Raw genomic sequence first — 16656 nt, forward strand, 5'->3', positions numbered from 1 at the left:
ACAACTGGTTTTTCATGTGTCTTGATGTCCTGGAAGAGAATGGAGTTCTCATGTTAATCAAGAGATTTAGGCTTGTGTGTGACAGTTTTATTTATCATTGTAAATTAATAAACCTATATTCTCGTGTCTGCTTCAATCTTTCGTGCATTTGAATTTGCTAGACTGTGGCTAATCAAGGTCTTATCACCCCCCGCATGTAGAAGGCAGAGCCGGATCTTACACTCTTGGGAGTTAACTGATGAGGAAGTCCTGCCCAGCTACCACTCCTCTCTGCTCTCTCAAATGTACTACACTGATTTCTCTGCTTGCTACTCTGTCTTTAATGCACTGGCTCCTGGGTAATACCTCGCCAAACAATAGTTATTCTTCTTCAGAGTTACAGCTCATCACAACTGAATGCTGGCCTTGCTTTTTCCACCTGTGTTAGCTTGAGTTGTGACTTGTTCTTTGTATTGTGGAAGAATGGCCTTGTGTTCTGCATTCTTCTTGGTAATATCCATCAACTTAACTCATTCTGATGGCTTTTATGATGAATAACATTAACTGTATTTACTTCTTATCTAAAGGCGTTTGTTTGATAAAAAGTGGATTAGGACACAAAAGAATTGTGTGTGTGCTAGTACAGGATCTGGTTCTTTTTGGCTGTGTTATTTTGGCAGTTGTGACAATAAGAAATAGATATTGGTCGCTGCATCAGGTTCTTGACACAGAGCTCCTAAAACCCATGTAATTTCCTGAGTGTGGGGATGCCAGAAGCCTCTTTCGTTCTCATATTTGGTCTTTGACCTCAGTTCCTGACACAGGAGCATCTAAGGCCCTTGGAGTCTCCAGACTGATGAAATCCCCCTAGATAGCATCAGACTGGGAACTAGTCACCAGAAAGACCACAGCATGATTAGGAGGCTGCAGCTTTCAGTCCCATTCCTATCTTCTGGGGAGGAAAGAGGATTGGAGATAGAGTTAGTAATCAGTCATGCCTACATGAGGAAGTCTCTGAAGTCTCCATGAAAATCCCTAAACTATGTATTTGGAGAGCTTCCAGATTGGTGAGCCCATCTGCATGCTGAGAGGGTGGTGCCCCAAACTCCACAGGGAGAGACTCCTGCGTGCAGGACTGTTCTGGACCTTGCCCTATATGCCTCTTCATCTGTCTCCTTTATTATATCCGTTATAATAAACTGCTAAGTGTAAGTGTTTCCCTGAGTTCTCTGAGCCGTTCTAGCAAATTAGGAATTTTTAGGAAGGAATGTGGAGACCCCTGATTTATAGGCTGTTGGTGAGAAGTACAGGTGACAACCTGGGACTTGAGTCTCAAACGGGGGCAGTCTTGTGGGACTGAGCCCTTAACCTAGGGGTTTGCACTAACTCCAGGCAGTCCATGTCAGAATTGAGTTGAATTGCAGCACCCCCTCGTGTCTGCCAAGAACTGGAGAATCTCTTGGTGTGGAAAAACCCACACATCTGGTGTCAGAAGTGTTGTGAGATGAGTGGAAGAAACAGAGTTTTCCCTTTAACAAGTCACATATTTTCCCAAAGCTTCAGTTTTTACCTTTAAAATTGAGGTCATGTTTCTCCATGCTTTTTAAAAAAATTTTATTGAAGTATAGTTGATTTACAATGTTGTGTTAATTTCTGCTACACAGTAAAGTGATTCAGTTATACGTATATATATTCTTTTTCATATTCTTTTCCATTATGGTTTATCACAGGATATTGAATATAGTTCCCCGTATTATACAGTAAGACTTTGTTGTTTATCCATTCTATATATAATAGTTTGCATCTGCTAATCCCAAACTCCCAGTCTTTCCCTACCCCCACTCCCTTGGCAACCACAAGTCTGTTCTCTATGTCAGTCTGTTTCTGTTTCGTAGATATGTTCATTTGTGTCTTATCAATATTTTAGATTCCACATATAAGTGATATCATATGGTATTTGTCTTTCTCTGTCTGACTTCACTTAGTATGGTAATTTCTAGGTCTATCCATGTTGCTGTAAATGGCATTATTTCATTCTTTTTAATGGCTGAGTAATAGTCCATTGTATATATGTACCATATCTTCTTTATCCATTCATCTGTTGATGGACATCTAGGTTGCTTCCATGTCTTAGCTATTGTAAATAGTGCTGCTGTGAACATTGGGGTGCATGTATCTTTGGAATTATAGTTTTATCTGGGTATATGCCCAGGAGTGGAATTGCTGGGTCATAAGGTAACATTATTTTTAGTTTTTTGAGGAACCTCCATACTGTTTTCCATAGTGGCTGAACCAATGTACATTCCCACCAACAGTGTAAGAGGGTTCCCTTTTCTCCACACCCCTTCCAGCATTTGTTATTTGTAGACTTTTTAATGATGTCCATTGTGACTGATGTGAGGTGGTACCTTATTGTAGTTTTGATTTGCATTTCTCTAATAATTAGATGATGAGCATCTTTTTATGTGTCTGTTGCCCATCTGTATGTCTTCTTTTCTCCATGCTTATTAAATAGGGTTCTCTGGAGAAGCAGGATGAAGTTAAAGCTTTTACCATGTTGCAGCCTCTTTGACACAGTTGGGCACAATCTCTTTTAACACCTTTAGTCTTTTTCTCCTGAGCTACGTGCTCCTGTGCAACCTCTAGGCAACACTTTTAGCTCTAGCTACTCAGGATTTTTTTGAGGTCCTCTAAACAGATTATGAAATCTCACACTGTGCCTTCACCTGGCATATTTTCTCTTCAAGGCTGACCTCAAGGGTTACTACCTCTGTATGTCTTTCCCATAACTACTCCCAGCAATATTAACTTGTCTTCTTCTCTGTGCTCCCATAACACCTGAATTTACTTTTACGCCAAGATTGATTCTTTATATAATGAGTGTTAGTTTACACATCTGTCCCTATTAGAAAACTTTAAGATGTTTTGGGGCAGAGAACTGTCTTACTTATTTTCCTCTCCTATTAATTTTCGCTCCTTATTATTTACTTCCTTTTACTTTCTGTAGGTTTAATTAACTTGTTTTTCTCCCCTTAACATTTTGAGACAGATGATTGTTTTCCGTCTTCAACCTAACGTGTACATTTAAGTCTGTAAGTTTCTCTCAAAATGCAACTTTTAGCTGCATTCCCCACATTTTGACATGTAGTGTTTTCATTATGATTTGGTTCAAAATATTTTCTAATTGACATTGTGCTTTCTTTTTTGATGCAAGGTAATTTAGAATGGTATTCGTTAATTTCTAAATATATGAGGATTTTCTAATGAATTCTGTGTTATTGACTTCCAGCTGAATTCCAATGTGTTGAGAGAACCTACTCTGATTTCAGTTTTTAAATTTTTATTTATTTTTTATTGTGGTAAAATACACATAACATAAAAGTTACATGTTTCACATTTTTAAGTGTACTGTTCAGTGCCATTAGGTACATTCATATTGTGCCACCACCATCATCATCCATCTCCAAAACTGTTTTTTATCTTCTTGAACTGAACCTTCATACTCATTAGTTTCTCATTCTCCCCTCCCCCAGTCCCTGGCAACTACATTCTACTTTCTGTCTCCATGAATTTGATTAGTCTAAGTACCTCATATAGGTGGAATCATACAGCGTTTGTCCTTTTGTGACTGGATGACTTCACTTAGTATAATGTCCTCAGGGTTCATCCATGCTGTAGCATGTGTTAAAATTTCCTTTTTAAGGCTGAATAATATTGCATTGTATGTTTATACCACATCAGAAATAATGATATACTTAAGAATTAACCAAGGATGTAAAAGACTTGTACAATGAAAACTATAATGCACTGCTGAAAGAAATTAAAGAAGACATAAATAAATAGAAAGACATCCCATGTTCTTGGATTTGAAGAGTAAATATTATTAAAATGTCAGTACTACCCATAGCAATCTACAGATTCAGTGGCTATCCCTATCAAAATCCCGAGGACAGTTTTTGCAAGCTCGCTTTTAACTAGAATATTTAGTCCATTAAGGTTTTATTTAATTGTTGATATTTGGGTTTATGTCTACCATCTAATTATTTACTTTCTAATTTGTCTTGCCTATGCTCTGTTTTTTCTTTCACTGGATTGATTAGTTTAAAATTTCCCTCTATTAATTTGGTATTTATACATTTCTATTATTTAGTGGTTACCCTAGAGATTAAAATAAAACATACGTCTTTGAATTATAAAAGCCTAATAAAAATTAGTAATTTTTACCTCTTCCTGGACTCATGCAAAGACCTTAGAACTCTTGAACATTAATTCCACCTACCTGCTTCCTTATCCACATGTTGAATATTTTAATCTGTGTATTTTATTTTATTTAAATTTTTAAAAAATTTTATTTTATTTTTGGCTGTGCTGGGTCTTTGTTACTGTGCATGGGCTTTCTCTAGTTCCGGCGAATGGGGGCTACTCTTCGTTGCAGTGCGTGGGCTTCTCATTGCAGTGGCTTCTCTTGTTGTGGAACATGGGCTCTAGGCGCATGGGCTTCAGTAGTTCTGGCACACGGGCTCAGTAGTTGTGGTTCGCAGTCTCTAGAGCGCAGGCTCAGTAGTTGTGGCACACAGGCTTAGTTGCTCTGCGGCATGTGGGATCTTCCCGGACCAGGGCTCGAACCTGTGTCCCCTGCATTGGCAGGCGGATTCTTAACCACTGTGCCACCAGGGAAGCCCAATCTATGTGTATTTTATTTTATTTTATTTCTTTATTTTTAAAATAAATTTATTTATTTATTTTTGGCTGCGTTGAGTCTTCGTTGTTCCACGCGGGCTTTCTCTAGTTGCGGTGAATGGGGGCTGCTCTTCATTGTGGTGTGCGGGCTTCTCATTACGGTGGCTTCTCTTGTTGCGGAACATGGGCTCTAGGCACATGGGCTTCAGTAGTTGTAGCACACGGGCTCAGTTGCTCCGTGGCATGTGGGATCTTCCCGGACCAGGGCTCGAACCCGTGTCCCCTGCATTGGCAGGCGGATTCTTAACCACTGCGCCACCAGGGAAGTCCTATGTGTATTTTAAACCCAAAGAGATGATATTACTGTTATTTCGTATTTCAGTATTAATTTAGACTTACCATATATTTACCATTTTGTTGCCCTTCATTCCCCTCTGTATCCTCAGGCTTCCTTCTGGGATAATTTTCTTTTTCCTTGACGATCACCCTTGTCAATATTTCTTTGTTGAAGTTGCCTTTATGTTGCCTTAAAAAAAATTTTTTTTAAGAGGGAAGAGATATGGGAGCATGTGTGTATGTATAACTGATTAAAAAAAATTTTTTTTTAGTTGTGGTTACATATAAAACAAAATTTGCCATTTTACCCATTTTTTCCATTAAAATTTTAAAATTGTTATAAAATATATGTAACATAAAATTTACCATTTTAATCTTTTTATTGAAGTATAGTTGACTTAAAACATTATATTAGTTTCAGGTGTGCAACATAGTGATTTGATATTTTTATCAATTACACACCATTTTAACCTTTTAAAAATAGACTTTGTTTTTTTAGAATAGCTTTAGATTCACAAGAAAGTTGAGTGGAAGGTACAGAGATTTCCCATATACCTCCTGCCCCCACACATGCATAACCTCCCCCATTATCAACATCTCCCACCAGAGTGGGACGTTTTTCACCCATTTCTGTTAATGGCCTTTGATGTACAAAAGTGTTTAAATTTTATGAAGTCCAGTTTATCTGTTTTTTCTTTTGTTGCTTGATCTTTTGGTGCCATATCTAAGAATCCAGTGCCAAATCCATGGTTTTACAGATTTATCCTTAAGTTTTAGGATTAGAAATAAACTCTTAGAAGTAAAGTTTTCTTCTAAGAGTTTTTTTTTTTTTAATCTATTTTGAGAGTTGGGTGTACAAATTCATTCTTTTGCATGTGGGTATCTAGTTGTCTCAGCACCATTTGTTGAAAAGACTGTCCTTTCCTGTTGGGTTGACCTGACACTTTTGTCAAAAACCAATTGACCATGTATGGGTTTATTTCTGGATTCTCAACTCTACTGCTTTATTCTGAGCCTTATGACAGTACCACACTTTTTTGATTACAGTAGCTTTGTAGCAAGTTTTGAAATTGGAAAGTGTAAGCTCTCTGACTTTGTTATTCTTTTTCAAGATTGCTTTGGGTATTCAGGGCCCCTTGCTTGCCTTTACTTTTTTGAAGGATATTTTCACCAATTACAGTGTTCCAGATTACCAGGGTTTGTTTGTTTGTTTGTTTGTTTTGCAGTATGCGGGCCTCTCACTGCTGTGGCCTCTCCCGTTGCGGAGCACAGGCTCCAGACACGCAGGCCCAGCGGCCATGGCTCACGGGCCCAGCCGCTCCGTGGCATGTGGGTTCCTCCTGGACCGGGGCACGAACCCGTGTCCCCTGCATCGGCAGGTGGATTTTCAACCACTGCGCCACCAGGGAAGCCCCTCGAGGTCATTTTTTTTCTTTTTCACGAACCCATGTCCCCTGCATTGGCAGGCAGACTCTCAACCACTGCACCACCAGGGAAGCCCCTGTTTGTTTTTAACTTTTTTTTTTCCCCCAGTATTTTGAAGATATTATTCATTTATCTTTATGGCTTTTACTGTTTCTATGGAGAAGTCAGTCAACTGTTTCTGGTTGTTTTCCTTTGGAGATAATCTGTTTCCTCTCCCTCACCCCAAGCTGTTTTAAGATTTTTCCCTTTGTCTTTGTTCTATGGCAGCTGGTGGAGTTTGGTTTTGCTTTGTTTTGTTTTCTTTTTTTGGTGTGTGGTTGTTTTTTGTTGGTCTTGCATTTGTACTGTTTATTGTTCTTAGACCTTCTTAAATGCGTGGCTTGATAGCTTTCTTTAGTTTTGTAATAGTCTGTCATTATTTCTTCAGAGATTGCTCTTTCCACAATCTCTCCCTACTCTCTTTTGGGGGATCCAGTTCTATATACATGGTAGACCTTTTCATTGTATTCTCTATGTCTCTTACATGCTAGTCTGTTTTTCATCACTTATTACTGTGCTATGTTCTGTATATATTTTTTTCTGACCTGTTTTTAAAAAAATTATGTATAATCTATTGTAAAAAAACTATCCATTGAATTATAATTTGAATTATTGAATTTTTCAGTTCTAGAATTTCCATTTAGGGTTTGAAGAAAGTTTAAAAATATTTCTGCTCAAGTTCTCAATTTTATCTTTTGTTTTCCTGAAAATATTGAACATACGTAAAACTCTATTATGCAGATGCCCAGTGGATCTGCTGCTGTTGACTGTTGTTTTTCTTGGTTTTCACTCATAGATGCTTATCTTTTCCTATGCTTGGTTGTTTTTGTTTTAGTGCCAGATATTGATTATGAAGAGTTATAATTTGAGCTTTGCAATGGTGTTAGCTTCCTCCAGAGAGGACTGAAGTTAACTCTGGCAGATGGCGAGGGTCCGTGGCAATCCCAGATCACTTAAACAAATCTGGGGATAGATTATTTGAAGTTGACCTTCAGTCCCTTCAAGTGCTAGTCTGTTTAGAGTTGGTTCCTTCTTAACTCTTGGAATCAAGGCATTTCAAGCTCCAGTACAAAACCTAGAGAGTTTCTTGCAACCTCCATCTTCCTTGGGAGGCTATAATTTTCATTATTGACCTCTTAGTCCCTCAAAAGCTCTGGCCAAAGCTCTGTTCAGCTTTTTAGCTTTTCAGCCTTTTCTACCAGAATCAGCAGATGCCTTGAGGGGAAAAATTTGCTTTAAGACTTCGTTTAACTCTGGGTTTCCCTTTTCTCTCAGATTTTGGCCTTGTAATTCTTCAGTGCCTTGTTAGCTCTCTGGTGCTTTGAAAGAGATATCTTATATATGTGTGTGTATATATATATATATATATATATATTTTAAAATTATGGTAAGTTATACGTAACTAAACTTACCTTTTTACCACTTTTAAGTGTATAGTTCAGTGATATTAAGTACAGTAACATTGTCATAGTTATCACCACCATCCATCTCCAGGACTCTTCATTTTGCAAAACTGAAACTCTGTACCCATTAAACAAGAACTCCCCATTCTCCCTTCCCCTTAGCTCCTGGCAACCACCATTCTACTTTCTGTCTGTAAATTTTAGCTACTGTTGTTTTCTGCAGTTGTGTTTTTTGTTGGCTTTTTGAACCAAACTTGCTATTGCATTTGCCGATTAAGTCCCGAGTCTGAGGTTAACTTGTCTTTTCCTAAAGACATTTCTTTCTCCCTCAGTGGTGTCTGTGTGCTATGGTTTCCATTGCAAACTGTATTTGCTTGCAGAAAAATGTAGCATCTCTGTCCTAATTTAATGCTCATTTTGTTCTTCTTGTTCTGCCAGGACTCTGGTTAGGAGTAGAATGGGACAATCCCGAGAGGGGAAAGCACGATGGAAGCCACGAAGGGACTGTGTATTTTAAATGCAGGTAATTTTCCATTGCGAGTTGGCGTGGTTATCTAGGAGAATGTTAAATAGCTGAATAAGGGGGGATGGAGAAGAAGAATGTTTGACTGTTAGGGTAGATATAATGTAGAATTTGGTGTATTCTAAAAAGACAATTCTATTTGTAGAGTTTTTTTCCTTGTTTTTAAAATTCTCAGTCTTAACCTTGCAAGTGGGGTTACTTTCTTTGTCCTTTTTTGTGTCTTTGTTTTGTGACAGCTTTTTTTTTTAATTGGATGGATACAAACATTTCTCATTGATTCATTAACTATTTACTACCCAGTGAGTGAATACTAGAAGAGGAATAGCCTAGATATCCAATAAGAAGCAGTTGATTAAGCAAAATACGGAACATCCAAACAGTGGAATGCTAGGCCACTATTTAAAAAAAAGCTCTTGGGCTTCCCTGGTGGTGCAGTGGTTAAGAATCTGCCTACTAATGCAGGGGACACGGGTTCAAGCCCTGGTCTGGGAAGAGCCCACATGCTGTAGAGCAACTAAGCCTGTGTGCCACAACTATTGAGCTTGCGTGCCACAGCTGCTGAAGCCTGCGCGCCTAGAGCCCGTGCTCCACACCAAGGGAAGCCACCGCAATGAGAAGCCCGCACACCACAACAAAGAGTAGCCCCTGTTCTCCGCAGCTAGAGAAAGCCCGCACGCAGCAACGAAGACCCAACGCAGCCAAAAATAAATAAAATAAATAAATTTATTTAAAAAATAAAATAAAATAAAGCTCTTATCATGAAAAGAAATACACATTATAGTGCATATCTACTAATATTTTTACCTGCTTGATTTCAGAGAAATTATGTGAAGCTCTGAAAAGATGGAGGGGAATTTCAGGCAGTCTATCTTTTAAATTTTTGTTGTTGTTTGTTTTCCCTAAGTTTCAGTTTCTCAGAAGAATCTGTTAATATTAAGCTAATCATTCTTTAAATGTGGTACAGTGAACACACTCCTGGCCTGGTAATCAAGAGGCCTCTAGCTTTGCTTTTAACAATCTTTATGACCTTAAATCAGACTAAATTTACTAACCTCTAAAATGAAGGTCAAAATCAGATAATAGCAAAATAAGTTTCCTAGTCGAGCATTCTGTAGTTTTGGGAAGTCAGGACAGAAGAAGAATTGGCATGTTCATAGAGGCCAGCGGTGGTGACAGCCATGGCATGAGGCCAGCTCAGAATCTGTCAAGAGGTCATGGAGGATGAAGGGAGCAATTTATGTGTTTAGAGAGGTGTGGAAATAGAAATCTCTTAGCCTGGCCTGTTGATCCCTTACGCGCCTGGACCATGACCGCACAAAACCTCCAGTGAGGGAACGTTCCCTGTGGAGCCTGCCCCAGCACCTCCCAAATCGTCCATGGTTACGTGTCCTTCATGGTCTCTGCATCTGGTGTTATCTTCAGTCTTGGTTACTCTGAGTGGGAAAATGAAGGCTTGTGTCAGTCCTGGCGGAGCTGGGATTTGCCCTGAAGTGCTGATGGGCACAGACTTAGTGTTCAGGTTCTTACCCTTGGAATAAGCATTTCCTTGCTTTGTTGTGTTTCCTAGTACAGTCATGCCTGAGCATTTACATGTTGAAATACATATTATGTTATTATAAATCACTTTTCTTTTGTTTCAGTGAAATGACATTTTGTTGACTTTGAAATCCTGTATGGGTCAGTAATTCCATTTTGCATTGTTTTGGGGGGCAATATAAAAGGGAGCATTGGCTCTGTTGTGGTGGAGAACCACTAGTCTAGACTAAAGGAATTACCTTATCCTTTATAGTTGTTAATGCTTATATGGGTATTAGTTCAAACATGGCTTCAACATTTTGTCTAAATCAGACAAAACAATATACCACATGTATTTGTTATTAAGCTAATTCAGATCTCTTAGTAACTTCATTGGAGTCTTCTTTTATATTTCAAATTTTACTTGGAAAGTCATAATAACGATAACGTATTTTACCACAGTACACATTTTTTAATGCTTAGATGCTATTTTCATGAAGCCAAAGCAATTTAAAGTTGTCAGATCATAAATGTTCCCATCGTATACCTGTGAAATAGGTAAATGGCAAAAAGGTGGTATACCCATTTTAAAGGAGGAAAATGGGTCAGAAGTTGTCATGTTGATAGCAAAATTCGGATCCCACCTCTTCAGAAGCATGTGTTACTGTCAAGCGGCTGAGCATGTTAGACACAGTGTAACAGGGTAGTTATGTGCTCTGGCGCACATGTCTTATGAAGGCTAGTCTGCTGGCCTCTGCTGTGTATGCAGAATATTAGGGTGTGTTGAGTGAGGTGTTTGGTGAGCTGCTTTATTGAGTCTCTCCAGCGTCCCAGGTTGCTGGGGTGACACCCTGCCGGTCAGGGTTAGGTCCTGCCACTTGAGGTCGGAACCTGGGGACAGACAGGGTGGTTTTCAAGGCCCGGCTCAGGGCATACATTCTTCCCTGTGTATTTTCCCCCAACCAGTTCAGCTCACGTTGATCTCATGAGACTTCTCAGTTTAGAATAGAATAACATTTGCAAAGGTCTAACCTCTGTTTTAACAATGACTTTCAAGAAGAATATAAGATGGGCTTTAACCCAGAGAAGAACCGTCTTCACAGTTAGCTTTCAGTGTTTCCGTGTTATCACATTTCTTCGTTACTCTGACTCTTTGAGATGGCTATGACAGGTATTGGTGACCAAGTGGGTTATGAGTAGAGCACGAAACACTGGAGTCAAGCTCAATTCCTGGCTATGAATGAACTCCTCTTTAGTGTAGGTCTCTAAAAATGAGGTAAATTTTTTTCTCGAATAGTTGGTGTGACACTGACAGAAGAAGTTTAGGGAGTGGACCAGATTACCTTGTAAGGCCCCCATGTTCAGAGGACTTCATGTCACTCTTTAGTTTCAATCTGATCTCTTAAATAACCTAAGGTAAATGTGGCAATCTCCTGGTTATATATTAATTACCCGTAATTAATATTTGTGACACTGTCAGTTTACAGTAGTAGTGTACAGGTTTATCCCAGATTTATGCCCGTGAACCAGTTGTATGTCTCTCCTAGGTGCTTCTGTTCTCCATCTCTTGTGTTTTGGGGAGTTGAGAGGTTCAGTTAAGGTGATGAACTTTGAATTTCTCTCTGCCTTATCCCTAGATTTCCAGCTCTTTTCTTTCAACCTAAACTAAAGGGTATACCCTAAACTCTTAGAACTGTGTGGGTCAGTATTTTACCCTCAGCTTTTATTGAAAATATTCCCTTTCTAAGTAATTGTAAGATTTCTCTTTTCTGTTGAGCAAGAAATCTTAAAATCTTACTTTTCTTCAGCACCATGAATGGAGTTTAATACTTGGCGTCACAGGGGACATGGTGTCCAGACCATGTCCACAACACTGGCTAACTTAACAAATGGAAGCCGCTCGATTTACTTATCCTCTGTGCGTCCTAAGATTGTTGGAAAGTGTTCTGAGGTTCTTAAATGAGCATTAATGCATCAGTATAAAATATTCTCCTGGGGGGTGGAATGGATTGGGAGATTGGGATTGACATATATACACTACTATGTATAAAAGAGATAACTAATGAGAACCTACTGTATAGCACAGGGAACTCCACTTAGTGCTCTGTGGTGACCTAAATGGGAAGGAAATCTAAAAAAGAGTGGGTATATGTATACATATACCTGATTCACTTTGCTGCACAGCAGAAACTAACAAAACATTATAAAGCAACTATACGCCAATAAAAATTAATACAAATAAAGAAAATAAAATATTCTGGTATGGTATAAAATGATAGGATAATTTTTTTTTTTTTTTTTTTTTTTTTTTGCGTTACACAGGCCTCTCACTGTTGCGGCCTCTCCCGTTGCGGAGCACAGGCTCCGGATGCGCAGGCTCAGTGGCCATGGCCCACGGGCCCAGCCGCTCCACGGCACGTGGGATCTTCCTGGACCGGGGCATGAACCCGTGTTCCCTGCATCGGCCGGCGGTCTCTCAACCACTGCGCCACCAGGAAAGTGCAATAGGATAATTTTTTAAGAAATCACTAAATGTGCTGATAGGATACAGGCAGGGTAAATCTCTGTAAAAGGTGAAGAGAGATATTTCATTTTGGTAAGCTTCCCATGAATCAGGGCAAAATAGAAATTGTGACATTCAGAAGCAGTGTGCAAAAAGATGCTTATCTACTGAGCTTTTTTCTTTTTTTTTTTTTCTGTTGGGAAAATGAGTTCACCTGGTCAATTCTTTAGATATTATAAGCAATTACATTAAATTAGAGTGAATATTTCTCCTCTCATGGTGAATGGTTAGTTATGCAGTGTTGCTGAAAAGGCTCTATGCATGGCTGTAACAAACAGGATATCAAGGTCAACGACATTTATTAGAAACTCCCCAGAGACCCAGTCTTTCCCAGCATCTAAACAAGCCCCAATAAGAAAGATACTTACTATAGGAGTTTTGGAATCTGTTGGGGACCCTTTTACCTTTGAGTAGTATTGCCAGATTCAGCAAATAAAAATACAAAATGCATGGCGAAATTTGGATTTCAGATAAGCAGTAAATCATTTATTGGTATAAGTATGGGACATGCATCATACATACTTATAGTGAAAAATTTTAAGTATGTAACAAATTTCAGATTGTTTATCTGAAATCCAGATTTAACTGGGAAACTGAATTTTATCTGACACCTCTGTTGGGCAGACTGAATCTTGATTATAGTGCTTTGTTAGAGTCTTTCATTTCTGCAAGAACCGTGGTTGGGATGTGGACTTTCCTAGCTGCATATGTAATTGGTGGGCCGAAGGAGGCAGGAACTTGAACAAGCTGAATGCTTACAAGAGAAAACATTGTGGACTCTCCCTCTTCACTCCCTCCCCTCCCCCAGTTTTTTCTCTTTTAGGTAGGGTTCAGGATTTCAGTGTTCAGATGCAACATCTTGATAATAATCTAAAATCTCAGTGGAATCTTTGAATTATTAGTTTGTCTTTGAAGATTTACTGTTATTGATGGGTACTCCTTCCGCTAGCATTTTTTATTTGCTGGGCTGTTTGTTTTTCCGAGAAACCTGCCAGGAATGTTGCAGAGGAGACTGATGTTTGATGTTTTCCTTTGATCTGTAAAGGGCACAGCATCTCCTTTGCACCCACCTAACACCATTCCTGACTTCTTTCTTCTGCCTGCAGCCAAACTAAACAGCAATAAAGGTCTCTTCTTGAATTGTTCATTACCACTGTTATAAATTTAGGACAGAAATGAAAACCATGGTATTTGTTTTGCATTGTTGTTTTTTCACTTATTATAAATGTGCTAGTTTTAAAATTTGTGCTCTCATACTTATTTTTACATTTCAATCACATAATGTTTGAACAGTACATTTTCCTATTTCTATTTCCACCCCCCAATGTTACTCCTTTAAGGAAAACTAATACTATTTCATAAATTTCATAATTTCATTTCACTAAAATTTCAAATTTCACTGTTTCATAAGCCAAAGCCGGTTTCATAAATGTGAGACTCTAGGAACTGTCTCTTAGATGCAAAACTCATTTGTTTGTATACATTTAGATAGATTGAGGTACATAAACGAGTGTTCTAAATTGTCTGGAATTATTTTTCCGACACCTAACAACATACCTTGGGATTTAGCTCAGCCTTGTACATGTGAAGTGTTTAACATTCATAACGTTTAGTTGTCAGTAAACACAAGATTGGACTGTGTACTCTCATAATGGAAAATTAAACGAGACAACCTACAAGTCATCTTTGTGATTTACTTTGTAAGAAACACCTTTGTTTATTTTATTTTTTTTAAAGTATAGTTGATTTACAATATCGTGTTAGTTTCAGGTGTACAGAAAGCGTTTCAGTTTTATATATATATATATATATATATATCTTTTTCAGATTCTTTTCCCTTATAGGTTATTTCAAAATATTGGGTATAGTTACCTGTGCCATACAGCAGGACCTTGTTGTTTATCTATTTATATATAGTAGTGTGTATATGTTAATTCCACACTCCTAATTTATCCCTCTCCCCCCACCCTTTCCCCTTTGGTAACCAACCATAAGTTTGTTTTCTATGGCTGTGGGTCTATTTCTGTTTTGTAAATAAATTCATTGTATCATTTTTTTTAGATTCTATGTATAAGTGATATCATATGATATTTGTCTCTGTCTGGCTTACTTCACTTAGTGTGATAATCTCTAAGTCCATCCATGTTGCTGCAAATGGCATTATTTTCATTCTTTTTTACGGCTGAGTAATATTTCAGTGTGTGTGTGTGTGTGTGTGTGTGTGTGTGTGCGCGCGCGCGCACTGGTAGTCAGGAATCCAAGTCTTGGCTGTGCTACCTCTGTGATTGTGACCCCAGTATCCCCAACTGAAACGGGATTGGATTAGATCAGAGTTTCTTAAAGTGGGACACGAGGCCCCCCCTGCATCAGAATCCCTCTGGCACATTGTTTTAAACAGCAGAACCTGGGCGCCAGCCCAGTCCCACTGCGTGCACACCTTGGGGTGGGTTCCAGTAAGCTTTCCAGGTGACTGACTGCTTTTCAGGTTGAGTTTGAGAAGTCCTAGACTAGGTAATCTCTTGGGTAGATTGGTTTGAACTCTTAAAAAAAAAAAAAAGAAAAAAGAGGCTAGGGACTTCCCTGGTGGCACAGTGGTTGAGAATCCTCCTGCCAGTGCAGGGGACTCAGGTTCGAGCCCTGGTCGGGGAAGATCCCACATGCCGCGGAGCAACTAAGCCCACGCACTGCAACTACTGAGCTCGTGTGCCGCAACTACTGAAGCCCATGTGCCTAGAGCCCGTGCTCCACAACAAGAGAAGCCACCGCAATGAGAAGCCCGTGCACCGCAATGAAGAGTAACACCCACTCGCCACAACTAGAGAAACAACAAAGACCCAATGCAGCCAAAAATAAAAAATTTAAAAAAATACATATATATATATATATATATATATATATATATATATATATAAACGAGGCTAGCTACATTTAATCTCTTTAGCTGAGTGATAGAAATGTGTTTGTTAAAACAGAACTGTGTTCTTCACACTAGGAGCCTTTTCTGTGTGAAAAGAAAACGAAATATTTTCTAGGCAGCTTCTGGTAGCCAGTGATCCTCTGATATCACAGCAGGCAGACTCAGGACCTGATTCTGCTGCAACAGAGAATTTGATTTCCTGCATCGACAATTTCCCCCTCTCCCTTGCGTTATTTTTGTCTCATGTAAGTTTGGTACTTTCTCCCATCTTAAAACATCTGCCCTTTCCATCCCTCCTCTCCCCTTTCCATTGGATCTCCTGCGGACGAGAGGAGTCTGAGCCCACTCTCCTCTCACTCTCTGGAGCTTGTCCCACGGCCCCGCCCCAGCTGCTTCTAGCAGGGTCACTTTCCGGTTGCTAGATTCACTGGCCAAACTCAGCTGTCGCCTTCCGGTCATTCACAGCCCTGGACACGGTTGTCCACTGTCTCCACTGCTTTCCAGGACACCACCCTCTCTGCGGGTTCTCACGACCTCCGGGCCCCTTCTTTTTGCCCTGACATCACTTCTGACTTTCCGAGATTCCAAGTTCCTCTTACAATCTGGTAATCTCTGTAGACCCACCTCCCAGAAGAAAACGTATATATGTTTATATTGACAAAATTTATCCTCAGTATTATTTTCATCCTCTTTAATTATGGTGACCTCTCCGGAAGTTTCATTTGTTTAAAAGAGTTAAAGGGCGTAAGCCAAAACAGTGTTTATCATACATTTTTGGCAGTTCATGTTATTTCATCATTTATTCTCTAACATGATCAAATGATGATATTAACATTTACAGCTGTTTTTTTTGTTGTTGTTGTTTTTGTGGGATTTTTAATTTTTGAATTTTATTTTATCTTTTTATACAGCGGGTTCTTATTAGTCATCCATTTTATACACATCAGTGTATACATGTTCCATTTCGTTCCTTTTTATGGCTGAGTGATATTCCATTGTATATATGTACCACAGCTTCTTTATCCATTCGTCTGTTGATGGGCATTTAGGTCGCTTCCATGACCTGGCTATTGTAAATAGTGCTGCAGTGAACATTGGGGTGCATGTGTCTTTTTGAATGATGGTTTTGTCTGGGTATATGCCCAGCAGTGGGATTGCTGGATCATATGGTAATTCTATTTTTAGTTTTTTATGGAACCTCCATACTCTTCTCCATAGTGGCTGTATCCATTTACATTCCCACCAACAGTGCAAGAGGGTTCCCTTTTCTCCACAC

At 39.0% G+C, this 16656-nt stretch overlaps 1 protein-coding gene across 2 annotated transcripts in view; it reads left to right on the forward strand.

The window, feature by feature from the left end:
• Positions 1 to 16656, forward strand: part of TBCE (tubulin folding cofactor E) — a 121433-nt gene that overhangs the window by 77247 nt on the left and 27530 nt on the right. For both annotated transcript variants that reach the window (XM_024115741.3, XM_024115740.3), the window contains exon 3: positions 8301 to 8385. In XM_024115741.3, coding sequence (XP_023971509.1) covers positions 8301 to 8385 — 85 coding nt within the window. The remainder of the gene's footprint in view (positions 1 to 8300; positions 8386 to 16656) is intronic.

The sequence above is a fragment of the Physeter macrocephalus genome, chromosome 20 (genome assembly GCF_002837175.3).
Source record: "Physeter macrocephalus isolate SW-GA chromosome 20, ASM283717v5, whole genome shotgun sequence".
Taxonomy (NCBI): domain Eukaryota; kingdom Metazoa; phylum Chordata; class Mammalia; order Artiodactyla; family Physeteridae; genus Physeter; species Physeter macrocephalus.